At 43.1% G+C, this 23553-nt stretch overlaps 1 protein-coding gene and 1 long non-coding RNA gene across 3 annotated transcripts in view; one reads left to right on the forward strand and one right to left on the reverse strand.

Moving 5' to 3' along the window:
- The window catches only part of Drd3 (dopamine receptor D3), a 32660-nt gene extending 10601 nt beyond the window's left edge, over positions 1 to 22059 (reverse strand). For both annotated transcript variants that reach the window (XM_013515045.1, XM_013515044.1), the window contains exons 1-3: positions 21790 to 22059; positions 11367 to 11479; positions 4117 to 4259 (exon numbers count right to left, since the gene is read on the reverse strand). In XM_013515045.1, the coding sequence (XP_013370499.1) occupies positions 4117 to 4259; positions 11367 to 11479; positions 21790 to 22059 (526 nt within the window). The remainder of the gene's footprint in view (positions 1 to 4116; positions 4260 to 11366; positions 11480 to 21789) is intronic.
- Positions 1153 to 14279, forward strand: LOC102009084. Its single transcript, XR_261275.2, has 3 exons — positions 1153 to 2024; positions 12449 to 12722; positions 14220 to 14279. It is a non-coding gene; the product is annotated as an uncharacterized LOC102009084 (long non-coding RNA).
- Positions 22060 to 23553: the final 1494 nt, after the last annotated feature.

Raw genomic sequence — 23553 nt, forward strand, 5'->3', positions numbered from 1 at the left:
TGTGGGTTTATCTAATCTCATTCTCTAACGTTACAGATGCTTGTTACAATGAATTTCAACATTGAAGGAAGAAGGAATGATGGTGAAGATTACTTACTTATTCCACAAACCTTTATGGAGTCTGTGCTGATGATAAAAAACACTCACAGCTCTACCCAGGGGTCTAATAGGCCTGTGTGGGCTACTCTGGGAACTTGAGCCTCATGGTGATGTAAATAACAAGGCCAAGAGAAAGTTGACTTGGAAGATTCATGAACTTTAAACTTATGAAAGGATTTGACTTCAACTTGATTCCAAAGACGGGAGGTGTTGATGAACTTGATTTCAGGATAAGTCGCTATTCTTTTAACTGTGTGCCCCGATTCTTTTCACTTTTTGAATAACCAAGCTTCCCCTGACCAAATAGCACTCCTCTGTTTCTGATTTTCAAAGGAAAATCAAGCCAGCTGATAGGATTTCCTTAACTTGAAGTTTTTCCTCCCTTGAAGGTTTCTTAAATGCTTGTCACCATCTATGCCTTATTCATTGTAGAATTCTTTTTTATAACACAATAGCTAACTGATTTAGCAGAAATTTGAATGGTAGTTGTTTTTCTTGCCTGTGAAATGAAAAAATGGAGCTGCTCACTCAGGGATCTTTAGGATGGCCTCTGTGCCAGCGTACCATGCTCTGCTGTTGTTAGGGGCCATTGGGGTTACGTTTGACTGGGCTGCTGGGCCTCTGCTGGGATCCAGGGCAAAGCTGGTCAGCCAGGACCTATAGCTTGGAATCTCTATGATCTAACATCTGCTCCCTGCTGCCCTTTCCTCAGGAATTAGGAGCAACTCTGAGTTTTTTTGTGTGTTGCACATTGTCGTGGTTACTTTTCTTTCATTGCTGAGACAAAATTCCTGACACCCAAAATTAAGGAAGGAAAGGTTTATTTAGCTCACAGTTTGTGGAGGTTTCAGTCCATACTTGGCTGGCTCCAAGGCAGGGTGGCACATGGCAGAGGGCAACAGTTCATGGCTGCTGAAGATAGCAAAAGGGAGGAATGGAGACAAGCAGCCTTTATTTCTCCCTTACATATGCAAAACTATCTGCCCCAGGGCAGGTGTAGCTCTCACACCCATAATCAATCAAACTCTAAAAGCCCGCCCCATGACAGCATGAGGCTTTAGCGGGGGAACACCCGGACACAAACCGTAACACACATCTTTGTGAAAGTCTAGCTATTTCCAAAATCAGGTATGGCAGCATCCTCCCCTTTTCTCTTCTACTTTTCACAGAGGAAATACAAAAAATGGCTGAGAGAAAAGTCCCGTATATTAGGGTATCAACTGAACATGGAACTTTCTCATAGATGAGTGAGTTGATGAAGGAACCAAAATCTATCAAGATAATGAAGCTACACTGTGAAGGTCAGACTGAGGCAGAGAAGGATGATTAGGCTTCCCTGCCTTGAGTTCTGCTCACTAATTTCCCGAGCTGATTTCCCTTTTAAACACCAGCAGAACTGCCACTGTTTAGATTTTCCTTGGAGCAGATGTGTAGTTAAATGTTGAGGCACAAAAAACTTTTAATAAATAATAATGACATCATCAGCTAACATCTACTGGGCTTTTATGACAAATCATAATTGGAGGGTTCACTATAGTGGGGAGAAAGAGAGGGAGAGAGAGAGAGACAGAGACAGAGAGACAGAGAAAGAGACAGAGTGAGGCAAGGGCAGCGAGTGCATGTGCTAAGTCACACGCCTTTTTTGCCTTCTCGATTCTAAATTTGAAAATCTTTCTGGAAAGATTTCTCTTAGTTTTGTTTCTGGAACAATAATGATCTCACCGGTAGCAACAACACCGCAATTAGCTCATCACTCTTCTCCCCTTTAGAAGTTGACATTAACTGGGAACTCTGTCGAATGTCTAATTTTGAGACAGTTTCAACTGTTCCCAGGGAGCTTGTGCGCACCTGTGAGAGTGAAGAAAGCCGCCCCCGCCAGCCTCCCAGCATGGGGAAGAGGACCACACTTGGCCCAGCAGACACTGGTGAGCAGCGCCTTGGCCCGGTACTGGTTGTGAGCTTCCCACATGACCATTTCGCACTGAAAAAGCGTTTGCACACAGAAACAAGGTTGGTAAAGGCGATTCAGTTATCTGACCAACCCATAAAGCACACGGAATGCTCACCAAGAAGGATATTTTAGTGTCACGCAGTCAGTGATTTGGGGAGTACTGCCTTGTGGTATGAACGTGAGCTTGTGTGTATGACATCTCAATTAAAATAGCAAATGGTACAGAGCAGTGCAAAGATGACAACAGCATCACATGTTAGGAATACTCCAAGTTAACTAGGTAAATGTTTGTTGATAACTTGGCTACCTAACCTTCAATGTGGCAGAGATAGAAGGCTGGCCTTGAGTATGTAGCATGTGCTTGGCACATCTCTGAAAGTTATCCCAATATAATCCTGATTTAATTGCAAAAAGCCTCTAGCTAGAAAGGAGGTAGAATGTAGATACAGGAAGGGTTAGAGCCTAACTGATTAATAAAGTAAAAATTATATGGACTCAAAATTTGCTTTGAAAAATCTCCTATATCACACATAAAGATATGCATGGCTTTGTGATAACCTTGAATAGTAATAAGACATATGATACATATATTAATATATCATATGTTATAGAACTCAAAGGGAAGATGTTATTTCATTTTAATTTTTGTGGCCCTAGGGATTGAACCCAGGGCCTTCACACTGAGCTATATCCTCAGCTCTTTTTTATTCTTTCTTTCTTTCTTTTTTTTTTTTTACTTGAGACAGGGTCTTGCTAAATTGCTATGTTTATTCCAATTCATGAGCGTCTTGCCCCAGCCTCTGAGAGCACTGGGGTTGCAGGCTTGCACTTTCACACCACTGAGAGCATGTAAATTTGGACATGAAGTCAATGAGCTTATGTGTAGGGGACCATATATAATAAATAAATATTGAAAATTTCCTAACTGGATATACAGACTGAATTTATACACTTGAATTTGCTTAAGTTCATAACCCATTATGTTAGCCCAAATTTAACAATAAGGGAACTAAACTTTAAAAAGTTAAGTAGCTTGTTCAAGGAAGTGGAGCTGTTAAATAGTAGAGTATTGTTTGAACCTAGACTTTCTGATTCCAGGGCCTCTGTCTTCCAAAATACGTTCTGACTTCTAAATCATTGCCCAGAACATGACACTTAGAAGAACAGTCATGAGTTAGGATTTGCCTACTTCATAAGATGTGTAATATGTTTCATATAGTATCTGTATATACATAAGCACATGGCTATGTGATTAGTATGCATAAAACAAACTCACAAATCTGGAACATAGTAGGAATTGAATTAATCCATTCAAATGGCAAAATAAGAAATGCAAAAGAACAGTGGAACGCTAGTCATTCAGTTACCTCTTAGCAAATACTTAGTGTGTATTTCCAACAACTTTCACTCGACATACGCATTGCCTAAAGCTAAAAGCTGGACATCGGACAGACACAGAGACACTGATCCATATATGTATAAATTTGGATTGTTGTCATATACTTAAAATCCCCAACAACACAGATATACACATTGTCCATCCATCCACTAATCTATCCAGTGGGAGATGCACCATGTATCTACCATTATAACCGCAAGTTTTGCACATTAAAAATTAAAAAACATGTCAGTAATTTTGGAATTTATACTAATTTCCAAGTAGTGTCAGAAATGTTTCTTATTAAGAAAAATGTTAGAAGTGCCCTACTCCAGAACTTTTATGATGTCCTTTTGCATTGTAGGTCTGTTATATATGATCATCTTTTCATTAGCAAATCTCATCTGAATTATTAATAAAATTTTTAAAACTGCTACATTTCTTCAGATAAGTACAATGACATTTCTTTCAAAAGAGAATGAGTCAGATTTTTCATTAATTGGGGAAGAACTTTACCCTTGTTGCAATAATTGGCAATGTTTGCTCTGTATTTTATTTGTGAACAACAAAGGCCAAAACTTTGCAGTCTGTAGCATCCTCATTTGATTTCAAAGTACACTGATTAGGGGTCAGAAACATCGGGGTGGGTACCACCCATAGGCGATGAATGCGACGGTGTCAATGTTACCTGTTGTGTTAAAGCCAAAGAGGAGAGGGCAGGACACAGCAAACGCCAGTACCCAGACAGCTGTAATCATGAGGGCCACACGCCGGCAAGAGCCCTGGCCCGTGCCATGTTGATAGTGAACTGGCATGACCACCGCAGTGTACCTGTAAGAGGAAGTGACAGAAGGTAGACGCAATAAGATAGGCCGGGGACTGTTTAAAAGGCAAGTTGGGGGCCAGAGATATAGCTCAGCGGTGCAGCACCCGCCTGATAAGTGTGAGGTCCTGAGTTCGATTCCTGGTACCGCCCCTCCCCAAAACTGAATAATAAAAGGCAAGTTGAAGAAGGTTACTAGAGAAAGGATCAGGTTGGTACTTTGGCAGGAGATAGATGATTTAATTGGAGAAAGGGAGAAAAGTGTTTGTGTAAAAATGGTAGAAAGGTTGAGAATGGAGAGTCGAGAAACTCTCTGAAAAGGATGAGCAAAGGGAGGAAGAATTAAAATGCAGCACCAGCGGGGGGCTGGGGCGTTTCTGCCTGACTGTCCAGAGTAAGCAGCCTTGCAGCCTTCACTCTGAAGACTCTGGCGCTGGCCTTCCAGACAATAGCAGAACTGTACCCAAAGAGGTTTACTCCTCGGCTGCATCCTAACGAAAATCCTAACCCTCAGTGTGACAGCATTCTGAGGAGACAAGGGTTTGCAAACAGAGTTGAGGCTTATTTTAGAATCATGCCAACAGGAGATCCCTCACTCCCCTTGGGTATTGTTCCATGTCCTACGGGAATTTCTCACATGCGTTTCCACCTGCCGTGGGACTTACCTGGACAACTCTTCCACGGCTCTCTCAAACGTAAGATGTCTGGAACAGATGCCGCTAGCTCCTGACAACTCTTAACCTAGCTCCACTTTCTGTCCTCTTGAAGACATTCATCCTCAATACTCAGGCCTTGTGACTTGCCTAAAATTTTGCCAGCCAGCTCCGGCTAGTCATTCTCAGTTGGTCCTAGCAGATCACCGAGAGTGGCATGTTCTCCGAAATATGTTTTACTGTTCGGCAACTTCTTGCAGGCCCAGCAAACACAGGGAGCTCTGGGCTCCATTTTATAAATGAGGCATCAGAGATAAGGAGTCCAGCAAAGGTGTGGGTGGTGCGGAGCCAGGTCTCTCACCTCACCAGCCAGTGTCTCTCTGAGGGTGTCCGCTCCTTCTCAAGGTCATGGGTAGGTCTCTGACACCTGCAGGGGTTAAGGGAGTGCCCAGGAAAGTTGGAGTGGAAACGGTGGTTTGTACTTGGGGAACACTGTGGGTGCCAGAGAACAGCTTCCTTTCCTTAATTAGCTCGGTTCTGTTAATTGCTCTGTGTGTGTCCTATTAAAATGAAGATTATTGGGCCACGTCTCTGAGATTTTGATTAGGTGCTTTTCAGTGGAACCCAGAAATGTGCATTTTGAACAAGCAAGTGCATTTTCTTAGCTAAGCTTGAGAAAATCTTCCGTCGGCAACATTTCTGTCAAAGGCTCCTGTTAACTTGGGTGAGAAGTGAGAGACGAGACTAGGAAGTACCACTTTCACATTACACTTTTTCTTTTTTAAAAAAACATGCTCAAACTGTTAAGAGGAAATGAGTCCCGCTCCCATCCCCCCGCTTGCCGTGGGTGAGCGAGGCGTGGAGCTGTCCCAGCATCCGCCAGCGGAGGGCACCATAATGCAGCGAGAGCCCCGCCAGCTCCGCCGGGGTGAGAAGTTCACGGCTCACCCGGGGGCTGTTCAGGCTCTGGGAGGAGGCAGAGAGGGAAAACCCTGCCCCTTGCTTCCTGGAGCCCTGCAGGGACCCCGAATTCCCACCCCAGCCGATGTTTAGCCTCTGGTTTCCTCTCCAGCGATTGCAGATGACTGAGAGCAGGCGAGCACCGCGAGGGCCGGCTCGGCTGGGGCGCAGAGGAGCCTTGGACCGGGGCCACCTCGCAAGCCCGCCCGCGGTGGACCTGGGGTCTCCCGCTGTGCTGGAGATGCGAGCTCCCTGGGGCCTCCGGGGAGGATTTCTCCACAGACCCGGACGCTGGCAGTGTGCGCGGCGTGAATCCGTGGGCTTTGGAGATGGACCTGTGGAATCCCAGCTCTGCCACTTAGCTGAGTGGCTGTGGGCCAGTAGCTTGACTTTTCTGACTCAATTTCCTAGTCTCTACAATGGGGACAACGGTACCCGCCCTACAGGAATATTAACAAATACTGAATGAGGTTACTTCTTCAGCGCAACGACTAGTGCGAATTCTACACTCAAATGTCAGGATTATTACGGATGTTGTTATTGTCATTGTTTTTGTGCTAGCCCAAGGGACCAGCGGTTGTTCGTTTCAGCGAGTGTGTGATCGTCTTCCTCCTGGTTCTCAGGGAACGTTCAGTTTATTTATTTATCAAACAAACAAGAGTCCAGCATTTTCCGTGTGCCAGGCACTGTTGCAAGTGCCTTACAAATAGTGATTCACTGAGTTCTAGCACTCTTTGGGGCTGTTGCTGTTATGTTTACTTGACAGATATGGAAACGGAGACCCTGGTTCATTGACTTAGCTGGAGTCACTTGGCCTTTCGGTGCCAGAAGCTGAACTTTTGGCCAGGCACTGTGGCTGAGAGTGAAGCCCACAGCTCAGTGCCTGAGGAGGGCGGGGTGTATGGTAGAAAGGCCCACGGCGTCCTTTCTCCTGCACTATTGTCCGTGCCATCGCGGCCAGCTTATCTACACTGTGGAGACAACACATCCACCTTGCTGGTAGTTGTGAGATTAATGGTAATGAGTGAACAGCTGTGAGAGCCTGGCATACAGTACACGCTAAATAAATGGTAGCTATTTTTCATTGTTCTTGTGGCTTCTAGACAAATGTCAAGTTAGTTTTAGCTCAAGTATAGCTGGGACACAAAGCCTCGCCCTGCATACCCCAGCCCTACCTCCACCAGAGAGGGAGCTGCTCCTTGCAATTCAGAGAGCCCTGGGAAGGCAGAAGGCCCAGTTTCTAATCCCAGCCGTGTGAAGAGCGGCTGTAGACTGAATTACGCAGCATCTGTGCGCAAGGGAGTGAACTATGCTGTGCCTTCCAACACCCAGTCCCACCCGCCGGGTCTGTGTGGCTTGTCACTTTACTGAAGGTCTCGGTGCCCTAGCTTTCCACCCAATCCCTGTCCCGAAGTGGGAGGCAGGAGGGGTTGGCGATGAGGGTGCCCATTGAGGAAGCTGACAGAGGGGAGGAGGAAGGCTGGCCTGGGTGGGAAGGCCTGACTCTAACTCCCCGCCTGGGTTTAATGAGCCCCCGAGCTCTGCGAGGCTGCTTTCAGCACCTTTTATTTGGTCAGACAGGGGGCTCAATAAATCTTTAGTTCCGTGGCCTCCCCTCGTGGAGTTGTTGAAGGAGAAAGCTTTTTGCAAATGACTGGAAAGCCCTTTGCAAATATAAAGTGCTTATTTAGATGCAAACTAAAAACCCAAGGTGCCTGTGACTCATCTGGTACCTATTGTGCTCCCTGCAAAGGCGCGGAGGCTTGCTTGTATGATGGGTGCCATTTGAGAGCCACTTAAAGAACTCCCTGGTGAATGAATTTGGTTGCATTATTTCCGGGCTCCTCTTGGAGGACTCTAATTTTCACCGCCTGGTTGTGTCCCCGTCTTCTGACACATTCCCAGCCGTCTCTGAGTTAGCGCTGACCCGGGATGCAGTGGGAGGGGGCTGACCTGCTGGGAAGGCTGGCCACGGTGTGGGGGCCTGCACCGCGGACTTCCCGCTCTGCTTTTTAAAAAAGAAAAGGCGGCTTTAATCCAAGCATCCAGAGCTGTGCCTCAGAATCTAATGACAATAGTATTACTTGCTTTCAAAAACGCTTTTATCATTTCCTTTTCTTTCCTATCTCCTACCTCCCTGTTATTACAGATCAGGGCTTCATGACCAAAAAATCCTGAATCCATTTGGTCAAGTTTGTCAGACTGATGACTGGTATTGTGTGAAGACCAAAGGTCTGTGTGAACGACTGCATTTTTAATGAACTGACCAGCTAGCTGGCATCTCATGAACAGATTTTAATACTGTGTGAAGGATAATGGCGGTGTTTTTTCTGAGGGCTATTTTCATTCCTAGAATAGGCAAGGGCCTCCATTTTGAGGTGTGAGGAGGATTGGTCCATACTGAAATACAAGCCCAGAGAAGTATCCTTCTCCCCTGGGAACTAAGGCTAAGCTGGTCCCTTTGGGTTTCAAGCATGTGGGGGGTCTTCCTGGATGGGACAGAGGCTGATTCACATTTTATTGTTGGTTGTGTTTGAAGTGGAGGAAGAGAAGCAATATGATAAGCATGGCTGCCGCCAGGAAAATGGTCCTCTGGTGCAAATTAGAGAAAGATGCCTCTTCCTGGCTGGCAAATTGCAAAATGTCATCTTCTCATGGCTGACTCAGGGCTTGCTTGGCAAACCGAGTGCTGGCTGAGTTCTGTTCCCCACCTTTCCGCAGGGCACCTCCTCCTCAGCCTTTCCCACAGCTCCTGTGTGTGTGTGTGAAGGTGTGTGAAGGTGGGTGAGAGCATGGAGGACACAGACACTCGGAGAAGGCAGAGAGGAGGGCTGGGAGGGAGTGTCCCAGCCCCTCGCCTAGACTTTCCCTGTGCCCTCTTCTCCTTCCATCCAGGGCTAACCTTCCCCCACCCTCTCGTGTCTTTTCTGAAGATTCTTATTTGTCTTAGGAACCGTTGGCTGCCCTCAGCGAAGGACCAGTGAATTCAGTTCAGTCTTTTGTTTAAAGATTGTATGGGCACAGCAAAGAGATGCACTGGTGATAAGGATTTAGGTCTGATGTAAGAATCTGGGGTGCTGGAGGCTGCACCAATTGCAGCCCAGTATTTCCTTAAGCGATATATAGTCTTCAAACAGGTACTAAAAGTCCAGAAATTAAGTAACAGGCTTAGATGTTAGAGCTAAAAATGTTACAAGATCCTTATCATTGTTTTCTTTCTTTCTTCCCTTTTTTTTTTCCTGAACTTTTGTTTTGAGACAGGGTCTCCCTGACTAACTTGTTCAGGCTGGGCTCCAACTTGGGATGCTCCTGCCTCAGCTTCCTAGGGTTCCTGGGTTACGGCAGTGTACCACCAAGTGGGCCGCCTATCTCTCCATTTTCTAAAACAATTTTATTGAAATATTCACATGCCATACAAGCCTCTGGAATGTATAATTTAATTTTTTTTGTTGTATTTACAGAATTACACAACCATATCCTCTATTTTTAAACACACTCTTTACTGGCATTATTTCCAGAATTGTGGACATGTTCTTTAATTTGCCTTCTCAGTTGGAGAGCTAATCAAGTGATACAATAAAAACCCTCCAGTTGGTTGCTTGGTTTGCAACACCCCCACCGGAAAGAGTTTCCACATTCACTCTTTGGCTATTTTTCAACACTCCCATTTCGGTGTAGAGGAGAAATTTGGGGCACTGCTGTCCAGGGCCTGACACTGAGCTGTGTGAGCAAAGGCAGCTGGCTATTCTACGAGAGTTACGAGAAGGAGCGCGCCGTGCTGGCTCATGGCTGACAGAATCACACTGTAGGAATTTAGAAGGATTTTATGGGAAAGGCGGCCACTGGGACAGTGGTTCGGGACAGACTCCGAACATGAGAAGGTAGGTCTTAGGGAAGCCCAGAAAGAGAAGAGGCTAGAAAGGTGAACTGAGGCCATGTGGTGGAAAATCTTGAATCCCAGACTGTAAAGATAATTTTAACTTTCATTCCATAGATCAAGGAGACACTGAAGCATTGTGAGTAGGACAGTGGACATCAGGGCTATAGTCCTGGTGGGCCAATTCTAATGACGTGAAGGACCAGTCAGTATGCTGTGGGGGCTTCGGGGAGAGGTCATGGAAGTCTAAAATAAGAAGGGTCAGCAAGTAAGGAAAGAGAGACAGATCTGAAAGCATCACGAAAGTACAGTCTGTAGGCACAGATTGTCTGAGTGTGGGAGATTAGGAAGGCAGAGGAGGAGGCGTATAAAACCCAGTGTTCTAGGACAAAGATGGTGTCTGTGAGAGGTCATCAAATCCAGATGGTTTGGTGTTTTGATAGTTTGATTTTTAAACTTTTAAACAGCATTGTAGGAGCTATAACAGGATGTGCAGGCAGTAATGTGATCTGTATTTCAGGGGAGAAGGTAGGAATAGCTGGAGATGTGGTAAGTTTAACACACTATTAATTTGGAGTCAAATAGACATGAATTCAAATGCTGGCATGGTCCCAGACTAGCTGTGTGACTTAGGTAAGTTCTGCACAGAGATAACAATTATAATAGCACCTAAGAGTTGCTAAGGTGCAATGAGGTCGTGCATGTCAAAACTTAGCCCAATGTGGTAAATCTCAGTAAATAGGAGACCTTATTTGGAATCACCTCTTTCAGGTATCACCTGCACGGATAATATTATTGGAAAAAGAGAAGAGATGGGAAGAAGATGTTGAGGATTCGAACAGGTGGAAAGCTCTGGGCTGGCAGTGGAGGCCATAGGCTCCCCAGGGACCCCCAGGGATCTTTCTTTGCCTCAGGGTGCTTTCTTTCAGGCTCAGGAGGGCCAGAGTGGAAAGAGAAAAGGAAGACAAACAAGAGGGCCCAGGCCAAGGTCAGAGAGTTGGGGTACTTTTAAGGATAGAAAGTGAGATTGTTTTGTGTGGAACACAGACAGCAGAGCCAGAATCACAGAAATCCATTTCAGCAGGCCAACAGCAACTTTAAAAGTTTTACTTGTTTTTCTTAAACTCTATATGGGAAGTTGATAGATTATAGCCATGCTTTCTAAAATTTCTTTTCTCTTCTCTCCTGCCTGGAAAATACACTCATTCCTGTGCCTTTCTTTCTCCTACCTCTCCTACCCTCCTTCCCTCTCTTCACCAAAAAAGAAACAAACCAGTAAGACAAGTATAGAATTTCCTACCAACCAAGTCAGCTCACCTATGGAGCTCCCCACTTTCCTTCCAGTTACAAATCACAAAAACCCCCGAAGGAGGGTGGAAAAGCAAACCCAGAATCCTGTTGAGAAGGCTGGAGGAGAGGAAAACCTAGGAAATCTTACAGAATTACTATTTCTCTCCTGTCACATGGGCTTTTCTCAGACCAGAGTCTAAAAGAAAAAGGGGAAAGATAATGTCCCTGCAGCAAGTCCTACTTAGAGGTGGTCCCAGTGCCTCCCAGGCAAAGCTTGTGCCTCCCCCGTCCCGTTTGGGTCATCTCTCTCCCAGGGAGGAGAATCCCAGCCCTACCTGTCTATGCTGATGGCACAGAGGTTCAGGATGCTGGCTGTACACATCATGACATCCAGGGTGACAAAAACATCACAGCAAATGCGGCTGAAGTTCCAGATTCCACCTGTCACCTGGGTATTGGAGACAAGAAGGGTGTTAGTGTTTCTCTTAGCAAAGCGATGAAAACCCCGTCAATCTTTCTGGCTTCCCTATGCAGCTCAGCAGAGACACCGACACACTCTTTCTGCTCCTGTGATTACCATAGGGAGATGGACCCTGAGGGAAGACCAGGAGGTCCAAGCCGTGTTGCTAAAGAAAGGACAAATTCAGAGTGTTAGTGCTGGAAGAGATCTTCCAAATCAGTTAGTGCAGCGTTTCTCAGAGTGGTCCACAGTGGGGGTGCTCGCTAAAGATGGAGAATGCTGAATCCTCTGCAGACGTAGTGAGCCAGAATCTCCGGATCTGGGACCCATGAATCTTCACTTAAAAAGAAACACCTCTAGACATACTAAGGTTTGAAAATCACGGATCTGGTTCAAACTCAGGGACGCTCCTTGTGACTAAATGGTCAGTGGATGCATTTGATGCAATGCCTGCAGATGCATTTTGGCCCACAGATGCGCAGCTGGTAGTAAAAGAGTTTGGGTGACTGCCCAATGTGTGTTTTGTGCCAAAAATGCCTCTCTCAAGCTCCCCACCCAGTAGAAAGCTCACCATGTAACCAGGAAATAATTTAAGAACACATTTCTCATAAAAGATAACTCCAAAGAAAAAAGTCTATCTGACTTCAGATTTTAAAGCTTGAAAATACCCTGAGACAACATCTGTAAGAACTTACGTAAAATAAGTCTGTGCCAGTGTGACTGATTTTGATCCCTTACCTCTCATGTCCCAATGGCCAACGGAAAGGCTGGGTCCAGGGGACCGGGGAGGAGCCTGAGTTCTTTCTGCCACTCTCAGAACGAGGGAGGCTGGCCCTGACCTCTTGGCTTGACCCATGCGTTCCAAGCTCTATCACCTCCTCTGAGTAACGTTTATAAAAAGTCAGGGATTCAGGGAACCTAATTTACATTCTAGCACATTTCTGTTTTACTTCTTAGGCTTTTACATAACCTAATTGGACCGGGAAGGTGTGTCAGAGGAATTGTCACTTTCAGAATGTCCACAGAACTCCACTTATGGGCCCTGAGGCTTTGGGCGTTTGCCAGCTTCTTGCTGGTGAGGCTGCCGTTCTGGAGACCCTGGTTCTCAAGGAGAAACGTGTGAAGCTCTGCGCCTCAGGCTGTGGCTGTGTATTCCTGATGTCTCTCCTGAGCAAGCCCAAGGGCTATTTCAGAGGAAGGAGAATGGAAAACAGGCACTGTAGCCTCTGAGGTATCTTCTCCTGTACAACAGCTATGTGCAAAAGACAGTGCTACTCCACTGCCCAATTTTTTTCATCCAAGACTCCTCCAGTATGACCAGCTGTTCATCCCTGCTCTGTTCCAATAAAGCGGGGACCTGAAAGGCTGCCTCTTCTCTTTCCCTAACAATCCCTTTTCCTTGGAGTTATTTCCTTTTTAATCTCCCATGTTATGCCTATATTTGGTCATCTCCAGACTCTATTTTGAGATATGTTGACCAAAGATTTTTTTGTTTGTTTGTTTCAAAGCCATAATGAGCCGTTAAGACAAGTGAGGAAGCCATCGTTTTTGTTCACTTGGTTGTGGGTTTACTTTCTTTTAGCTCAAACATTTGGCTCTATGCAAACAAAGGCCTAAAATGAACTTATAGGAATTTTGAGAATGAGAAGCTTAAAAAGGAGACACAAGCATTCTGATCTAACGAGTCATAATCACAATGATTTAAGGGAGACAGGAGAATGAAAGATAGTGTTGCTTATTATTACATGGGACCACTGTGTGCTATAAATTCTCCCCAAAGTAGAATTTTATATACTAAATTTCATTTCCACATATGTCTACTGTGCAACTGTTTCTTAAATTGGTGACAAACTACTTTTTTGCATAATTGTGAGTGAGTGGGTGTGTTGGAGGTAGTAGAGGTGAGAGAGGATAGTTAGGACAACAGCCAACCCTGCTGCTTGCTGGGTGCTGATTCATTCAATCATGCAATCATAAAGCAAGTACTTGTGAAGCTCCTCGTACTCAGTCCATAAAAGGAGAGTATATTATGTGTGCTAAGAGGTTTTACAAAAAGTACTTGCAGGGTCTACTTTTGAAGATGTCACAAGATAACTAGAGAAGCAAGGTGTTCCTGAATACAATAAAGATCAGGATGAGAGCCTAATATTGTTAATACAAACTAGCATTTATTGAAAATCTACTCCACATGGGTCATCCACCCACCTGACCCATTCCAGGAATTTCTATAACTTTGATACTTCAGATCTTGAAAACTGAATTTGTTTCTTGCTGTATGTGCTCTTAGAGTTTTTGAAGAGTGTCTATGTCTAGTTTGATTGCAGATTAAATGACTGTTACTTAACCACCTGGATAATAGCAAGGATATTCACTTGTTTGCTTCAGGAGGGCCCAGGCATGCAAGTATATCTGAAAGATTGAATGGTGCCTGATACACTCTGCATTTGTACTAAGAGCTAACATCTATTGAACGGTTACTAAATGTCTGGTGTCTTGCTAAGCACTTTACATACATGACCTCCAATGCTGATTATAATCCCAAGAGAGGTCTCTGAAGAAATTGCATATATCTTAAAGAGTCAACAGATTGTTTGTCCTTGGCTGAGTTATTGAGACTCAATAATTGCAGGCTGAGACCAAAATTATCTTGGGCTATCCTTAGAACCTTTAGAAAAACAGCTATTTACTTTTAACCTTGCATCTGACCTAACAATCTCATGACTATTAGGTAAATCTCTTGGAATGTATCACTAAAGTCAGACAGCTCCAGCCTTCATCTACCCTAAAGGTAAGAATCTTGTATAATATTCAAAAGTTATAGACTATACATAGAAGAGATTTACCCCACCTGGCTGTAGCCTGCTCACCTGATGCCCCCACCAATACATTTGTTCAGTGTATTGATTCATGGCCTGCTTTGTTGTATGCTGCAAAATTTCATGTAACTTCTTCCACGGCAGAACATGTCATTCAGAGTGACTTGAATAAGTTCCTCGACCGTGGTCGCTCATTTTTGGCTCAGAATAAAATATTTCCTTATTTTCTATAAAGCGGAGTTGTTATTTTACATTGACAGGATTATCATTACCCTCATCACTGAGAAAGAAATTAAAACTTAGGTTCACACATTGTCCAAGGTCACATGGCTAGCAGAGGCACAAACATTAGAATGCAGATTATCTGTACCTGCTATGGGGAGGGACCAAGCAAGGAGAGATATCTATTAGAAAGAGATGGAAGCGAGTAGACACCACGGGAAAGAGACAATCAGGTGCTCATCGGAGATTTTTGTGTGACAGACGGTGTCATTTCCTTTCTGGAGAAGGAGAACTTGCCTGGTTGCCTTTATGTCAGGGTTACAAAAAACAGTGGAAAAGGCAAGGCGGGTTGCTGCCTTGGGGGCCTAAGAGAAAGAGCACACAGGGTGGATTTCTTTACTACCCCTCTGCTCAGCCCTTAGGAGCCAAAGCCTTAGAGCTGTCCTCTGAATTCCAGACACCCACTGGAAGCAGCTGCACTCTCTCCTTCCTCTTTGCCTTTCTCCAGAATCTGCCATCAAAATTCCGATTTTCTCCTTGATCTTAGTTGAGTGTCAAGAAGAAAACAACCTGATTAGCTGATTAAAGTAATTCCCACTAAGGTGCCATCACTTAGCCATCCCTGGAGCTTACTCATTAAAATGATTCTCTAATTGGTGGGACTTGTAATGGAAATGTTAAAGCGTTCATTTCTTATATATAAGTATATATTTCAAGTACAAATACATAAATATTTTAACATATATTTATATATAAAATACATAACATATATATTTGTGGTGCACCCCTCCACACCACATAAATAATAGTAAGGGATCAATAAAGAGCACCAAAATACCAAGAACAGGCCAAGTAACCCTCACACATAATCTCACAGCAACCCAGTGAAGGAAATAAGATTTCTGACTTATAGGTAAATGGAGACATAGGGATTATTTGGCTAAAGACAGCTAGAAAAAGGAAATGGATTTTAAACCCCTTAATATCAACCATTATTCTATCTCTTGAAGGTCAGTATTTTGGCACACCATTTCTGAGAAGAGTACAATTTAACTCCATTCTAATATCATAGGAGGGAGAGGAGCTGACATTTGTCCATATGTTTACCCATATATTGCTATTTATTGAGTACCCATTATATGCCTGATATTTGGCTTGAGTGCGTATGTGTAAATGAATTATAAACCTCCTTTTTGTTCCTAGGACCTCAGTATACTCATGTGTGTGTGTGTGTGTGTGTGTGTGTGTGTGTGTACGTGTGTATGGCTATGATGGAGCTCAGGACCCAGAAGAGAGATACTAAGAAAATAACTATGATATAATGTGGTAAGTGCTGACAGTAAGATAAGTACAAAGTGTGGGAGATCATGAAAGGTAAAGTGATTTTTGAAATTAAAGCAGAAAAAAGTAAAAAAAGAAAGCTGATTGATTTAAGCTCTTTAGAGACATAATTCTTTCTCCCAAATTCTAATGAATAACTCACTTCAGAATTATAGGCAGCCAGGTGGTGTTACTCTCACTTGCTAATGAATAGAACTCCCTTTGGCAATACAGAAGGTGGGAGTAAGCAAGAAAGTGTCTTCAGGTACTGAAGCTGGCTATTGATTTTCCGCAGATGCAGCCTAAGGCAGCATTTCCCAAATTTACTGATCATAAGGCAGCGTTTCCCAAATCACCCGAGGCCCTTGTTTAACAAATCATTCTCAGGCCCCACTCCAAATAGTAAATCCCGTAAGTGATTTTTACCCTTGGCGGTTGGGGAAACATTGGTCGGGAGGGCATGACATTATCTTCAGAAATGTCCTAAACAGAGCTCCTTAAGCATTTGTTATGCCATGGGTCTCTGGCTGTATGGTCACCTTTCCAGAGGAGTGTTTTGAAACGCATAAGGCAAAAAAAATACAATGGGTCACAAAGGATACAAATTATGTGGAAATGTAGTCACCAAAGTTTTAAAAACAAGTACCTCTTTAATAATTCATTAAGTAAGAAGATATAGGGGCAGGCCCACCATTCCTCTAATTTCAAAGGAGTGATGAATAGAAACAATATTTCAACATGTCTCCAACAACCATACTGTGGTTTGAAAATACACGTCTATGAGTTCCACTGGTGATCTTAAGGATTTTTTTCTGCTAGGGGTTGATGACTGCATTCATAATTAAAGAAAGTGTTTAATTCCAGCTTAGTGAAGAAAGAAGTAATTTCATTTTTTTGATGGAATCCTGAGGTTAAGAACTCCTGGTCTGAGGCAATGGATTTTCCATTGTTTTAGGGAGCTATTCAAGAGCAACGTCGGAATTTCTTCTCTAATTAGCTTCTTCATTTCATTTTTGTTTGCCACGTTTGTAGCCTTGAGAAGGGTTTGCTGTGGGGAAAGATAGGGTTAATAAATAAGGATTTTTCACTCCTTTGCTTCCCAATTTCCTCATCTTTGCAAATGGAGTTTTTTAGATTAGTGGTTCCCAAGTGTGTGAGAGGTGACAAGCTAGCTGTACGTTTTTTGGGGGTGGGACTGGGGCTGGAGGCTTATTACAATGACTTCAGATTTCTGGCCCACTGTGGGAATTCCTGTTAGGGAGGTCTGAGGTAGACCCAACAGCTAGTATTTTAAAGAAGCAGCAGCCTCCCTGCCTCCCATGAAGGTTTACCTCAGAGCAGCTCAAAATCTAGGTTTATAAGATTTCTGGAGGAGTTCATTTAATATGCAGTCTCCACAGCACATCCCCGGAGAAACCTGTCTCCAGGAAAAGGCTGGGAATTTGTGTTTGAGTCACACTTTGGAAAGGATGGTAGAATAATATCTAAACCCTTCTAGTTTTAGCAGCCTATGAATTATCAAAATCTAGAGACTGGTGAAGACTTTGTGAGAATCTCTTGCTTTTGTTCTCCAATGAGGAGTCTTCAGTTGCTATCATCTAGGGATTTTTGGAACTACAGTAAAAACCTCCCTTAAAAAACGCTGCTCTTCATTGTTGAACGCCTACCATCTTGTATGCTGAAGCTCTGCATCATTTCCAATTTTTTTATTACTAGTTATTGTCTTTGTTTGATCAGTCTTACATTCTTATATCTGATGGATGGACTGAGCAATTTCATTGAAGAGAACAGTATGTAATGTAGTAATATTCTTAATCCCTATCATATTGTTTTGAGGTCATGTATCATTTTTGTTGTTTTTGTGTTGTTTTGATTTTGTCTTCATTGTTGTTTTGTTAGTTTTTTAATCTTTAAAATAAAAAGAATGTTCATCTTTCCTGTCCTTTCCATCTGACCTTGATCTCTTTTTCTGTGGTGTGTTTTACTGAACGAGCCAAAGACCAGAACCTTGTTCTGTTTTGTTTGCCTGCATTTCCTATTGATTGTCTTTTCATGTGTTCATACTGGGGCCCAAGTACCCTTGAGTTTAGTACAGTTGCTCCTCAGCTTGTGATGGACTAAGTCCCCCAAGGTGATCGGAAGTTGAAAATGTGTTTAATATAACCAACCCACAGAATATCATGGCTTAACAACCCAGTGCACTGTGGACAGGCTGTTGTTCCCCCTTGGTATCCAGTGGCTGACTGGGAACTGCAGCTTGCTCATGAGGCCCAACATCGCATGGGAGTAGCGTACTGCGTATGGCTAGTCCAGAAAATGATCAGAATTCAAAACTTGAAGTGTCTACTGAATGCATATTGCTTTTACACCATCATAAAATTGAAAGTCATGAGAATTTCAAGCCAGTTGAAATCAGGTTTTCTTTTATTTAGAATTAAAGTGTCTAAACAGATATTTACAGATTTGTAGATATTTTTGTTGTCAAAGTACTCTCAGCTGATAGGAGTTGAAGCTAGCATCAGCCCACCATAGAAGGTGTTGCTGTCTTCTCCATTATGTTTACTTAGTTACAAGTCTTCTGACTCTCAGGACTAAGCCCATAAAATGACCCTGTGTTGGAATGACATTTATCCCAGTAAATTCCAATAGCAGCAATGTTATGTGACAATTTATTGCTAATTTCATATCTAAAGTTGGTCTGCTGATTCAGGTCTGGCCAGTTAGATTTAAATGAAATCCTTAGAGAATGCTTTCAACCCAGCCACACCAGGGAAATGTCTCTGTCTTTCTCTTTGTGTCTCTGTTTGTCTCTCTCTATATCACTTTCTCTCTTTCCCTCACTCTTGCCCCCATCCATCCTATTTTTGTATAGTACCATGATGCTGAGGGCTTTGGTAGACCAGCTTGCCAAGAATGGTGAAGAGAAAGGATAGAAAAATGTGATCCACAATGATTCTGTGGAACAGCTGGATTAACACCAGCACACCAAAAAAATCACTTACCTCCAGAATTCTGATACGTGGGAAAAATAATCCCTGTTTGGTTAAATCATAGCTAGTACAGTTTTCCAATATTTACAGTTTAAACATTTCTAATTCATACATACTAGTATCTGGAAAAAAGAATCAATTTCCCTTCAGGGAAGATGGATGTATTCAAATCAAAGTACACGGGACTATGGACCTGGTGAACAGCCCTCAAATGCTGTTCTCACGTGTGTCCTGTCTTTGTTGGGGACCTCAATCTCACCACAATCTTTGTGTTCAATCTGTATCTTTTCCTCTCAGGTATAAAGAAGAAGTTACTGGAACAAATACTCTAAGAATAGCTCTTTGCTCTTCTCCGAGACATGTAGACTTGTATGCTCATAATCCTTGGAAGGACTTAAAGTGCTCTTTTGTTTTCCATTAAGGTACCTCACATGCCCTAAAGAAGACAGTGAAACACTCAAGACTAAGAAAAATATAGACTGATTTGGATAGAAGGTCTACTCCTCTGAACTAGAAACTTCTAATATCTTAACTAATTATCTACTGTGCTGGCTGTTTTCAACTGTATCCTATCTTTTATCAAGGCAGATTCTTCGTTGACTGTCACAGAAAGTGATGCAGAGATATTGAGCTGCACTGACGAAGGCCTTGAGACAACCTGTAAGACCAGAGACCGCCCCCCCAATTCATGTCTCAGTGGACAGATGTCTCTGCTTTCCAAGTCTTCTCTTTTTGAATATAGAAGGTTTTTTGGGGGGGTTGGGGATGGAGGGCTATGCTCTTCATTACTGAATACCTATGTTAAATAACCCGCTGGTGGTTTTTTTTTGAGGGGAACCAACACCTCCATCAGAACTTTTCTCACAAGAACATGGACATTACTACTCAGATTCCATTAAAGTTCTTGGCCACATTTAATGTGGCTCTGCACAAGCTCAGTTGTTCTATTCTCACCAGGATAGCGGGGACATCATCTATATTGGCAGGTATGGTTAGAAAATAATGCATGGGTTTTTAGTGTGGAAAAGTTACATTATCTATCTTCTAAACAAATAGATTTGAAGGCTTTCCTATATGGTCTAACTAGAATCTAAAAGCAATCACAAATGGATAGCCAAAGAGTGGCCCTGAGTAGCTTTATTACAGATACTAAATGTCTGGGTTTTATTCAGAGGGAGTATGCTAGGGAGGGAAATGCTCAGTAGAGTGAATGTCCTTTGCCTGCATTTATTTCTGACATCCTTCTGGAGAGCTAAACAATTTTGTAATGCATAGGGATGGGAAGGGAACATTTTATGGTGGTGGCAGTGGAGCTATGAATCACTGAACAACCCACACTGGATTGCAGCACCTAAAGTGTTTCATGCTTGAACAGAAATACAACGTTTCTCTTTCCTATTATTATTGGATATAAAATTATAAATAGTTTATCTTCCTTCACCCTAAAGGTCTGCCTATAACAATGAGCATAGATGGAGATGATACCAGCAGGATTTGCCCATACATTACAGAGCAGATTTATTTAGTCACTCATGTATCAGATATTTAGCACATGTTATATGTCAGGTAGTGAGTTTGGACTAGAGGAAGAGGAGAACAAAGATGTAGCTTCTGACTTCAAGGATGACTCCACCTAATTAGGTTTACAGAAACTCCACCTAATTGGGTTTACAGAAAAGTCAAGATAATTACAAAATCTTTCACTATCAGAATTATACTTACTGGGAAGAATAAATACATATTTTCTTCAAGTATTCTCTTAGCCTTTAGATCCACATCAATCAGCCTAATTGCTTTTTTCTTTTCTTCTCTTTTCATTTCTTTCTTTCTTTTATTTATTTCTTTCCTTTATGTACCCTCCTTGAGATCATAAGTCTAATTTTAGTTCTCAATCATTCTTTAATACTGGTACTGGCACAGGCAGCCTATGTTCAAGGCTTTTCCTCTCCCATGATATGTCATACTTAATTAACTGTCACCTTCACTATTAATATTAACTGAAATATTAATTTGATGAATCTTAATTTCTCTTAATCATAGAATCACTTTAATCCTTCATTGGATATCTCTTCAGAATGACACACAGTGTAGAGGAGAGATATTAATAGCATATTAAGGTGTTTAAAAAAAACTTTTCAGTAATTGTGTGTTTTCCCGGTAGGAGTATCTGTTTCTTAAACTGATATAGACACCCCGATTTCCTTGTTAGCAAATGGGTGTTTTGTCTTGATCACCTACTAACTCTATTTTGCACTTTCAAAGGAAAATACTTTCAAATTTAAGAAATGTTTCTCCCCAAAACAATTCTCCTGGGTCTGCTGCGTTATCTGAGTGAAGGGTCTGTACTATTAATAGAGGCATTAAAAATATAAATTTGAAAGTTTAGTCTGTCCCTTCAGTAGCAGAGACTATGGAGAACTAGTACCCAGGGGAGAGAAGAGACAACTAAGACAGAAAGCAACCTAACCATCAAGAGAAGTTTAATATATTAGTAGACTATTCTTTCTAAATTGTCTGCCATTCATTATTTTTTAGTTATTTCCCCTGGCTCTGTATCCCTACTGCACACTCTTACCCTGGATATATTGAACTTAGATGAAGATGCACACAGATGCACATAGATGAAGATGCTCCCTGACCCCCTCCCCGCCACCATCACTGAGATGGGACTGCCCCAGAGTCTTTTCAGGAAAAGTCCTCTGAGTCAGTTCCAGTCATTTGGATTCTAGACACACTGGGACAGAATCATTCACATTGCCTGGTTCTGATGTGGGTGGATGGTGACTGTCTTCAAGAGTATCATCCATCATTAAAGGGAGAATATGAGGCATGTTCCTTTCTTCCCAAGTTCCTGGACCACTGCAGAGTACATTGAGCTCTAAAGCCCAGGGTCTCAGGGAAGGCAGACAAGCACAATTATGAGAGCAGCATGCATGTGGGGCCCACTCACCTCCAGGTAGACCACCCAGGGCATCACCAAGGTGGCCACCAGCAAGTCTGCCACAGCCAGGCTCACCACTAGGTAGTTGGTGGTCGTCTGCAGGGCCCGCTCCCTCAGCACAGCCACACACACGAGGCCGTTCCCGAAGATGATGGCTAGGATGAGCACACAGTAGGACAAGGCGTAGTAGGCATATGGGCGGGCGCGATTGGTGCCTGTGGAGTTCTCTGGCCCACAGGTGGAGTTGATGTGGCTAATCAGTTGGCTCAGAGGTGCCATAGTCCACAGGGAGCAGTCTGACCCAAAAGAGTTCCTGGGAAGAGACAAAACAATGTGGGAACATCAGAATCTCTGATGCTTGGATGTTTACATACATTTTAAAATTTATTGTGTAAGCAAATCTTTATTGAGCATTTCCTATATACCAGGCACTGCTGTAAGAACTTGGGATACAGTAACGAATGAAAGATAAAAATTCTTCCCCTCATGAAGTCTATATTCAGAGGGAAGGCAGGTAATAGGCAAGAAAAATTATGGTGTGCTTAGTGATAGGCATGTATTCTGTAGAAAAATAAATCAGGGAGGAGCGTGAGGATTGTGTATATGTAAATAGGTTTTTGAGTGTAATTTTAATTAGTGTGATCAAGAAGTCCTCATGCAACTACTGGCAAGTGAGTCACGACCTGAGGGAGGTAAGGAAGCAGACCGTGAAACCATCTGGTGGGAGAGTGGTTGGAGCAGCAGGTGCCAAGAGGAACGGCTGCATGTGAGTAGGATCATACGGAGGCCACCATGCTGCGCCCCAGTGCGGCAGCAGTAGAGGAAGGAGGTGAGCCTGAGAGATTGCGTGGGGCTACGGACAGAACCGAGCTTGAACTCTGAGGGAAACAGGAAGCTGTTGCAGGATTAGAGGTCTAGCTTTGCTGTGTCTTGCCTGTGTGACCCTGAGAAGTTTACTTCACCTGTTTGAACTCCAGCTTCCTCTTCTATTACATAGGGGAATAATGGAACGAATCTCATAGGGTTTTTGAGAGGGTTAAATGAACCTTTCTATATGCAAGACTGAAAGCCATACCTTGCACCTAGCATGCTGTATACATGTTCATTAGCCACTTTGCCTTTATCATTCTGTCTCTCTTAGGTTCCTCTCCCCAGTCCCTTGTTTCCTTCCTCTCAGCCTCTATTGCTGTGTTTGTCTTTCCTTCATCTTCATCTGTCTCTCTTTACTTCCTTGAATCTCCTGTTCTCTCTCTGTATATCTTACAAAAGGACTGGTGAGTTTGGGAGACTAGATTATGGAGAAAAATCTGAAGAGTATAGCAGTCTCATACAGTGCTTTTTATATTCAGAGAAAATCCACACGTAGAGATTCATTTGAAATGTTCTTATTTTATACTTTTTTTTTTGGCGATACTGGGACTGAACCCAGGGTCTTTACACTGAGCCACAGCCCTCGCCTTTTATTTTTTATTTTGAGACTGAGTCTTTGTGTTAGTTACTTTCCTCTGATTGCTGTGACAAAATAACCAACATCCAAAGTTAAGGAGGAAAGGTTTATTTAGCTCATAGTTTGTGAAAGTTTCAGTCCAGAGTCAGCTGGCTCCAAGGCAGGAAGGTGTGGTAGAGGGGCAACCATTCCTGGTGGTAGAAGATAGTGAACGGAGCAAACCCTTTTTCCCCCTTTAGATTGTACGCAGGATACCCACCCTAGGGAAAGTGTAGTACTCACACCTCCTATCCCAGCACTAGACAGTGAACCATTCACAAATTCTA

This window comes from Chinchilla lanigera, unplaced genomic scaffold (genome assembly GCF_000276665.1).
Source record: "Chinchilla lanigera isolate Chin_1 unplaced genomic scaffold, ChiLan1.0 scaffold00026, whole genome shotgun sequence".
Taxonomy (NCBI): Eukaryota; Metazoa; Chordata; class Mammalia; order Rodentia; family Chinchillidae; genus Chinchilla; species Chinchilla lanigera.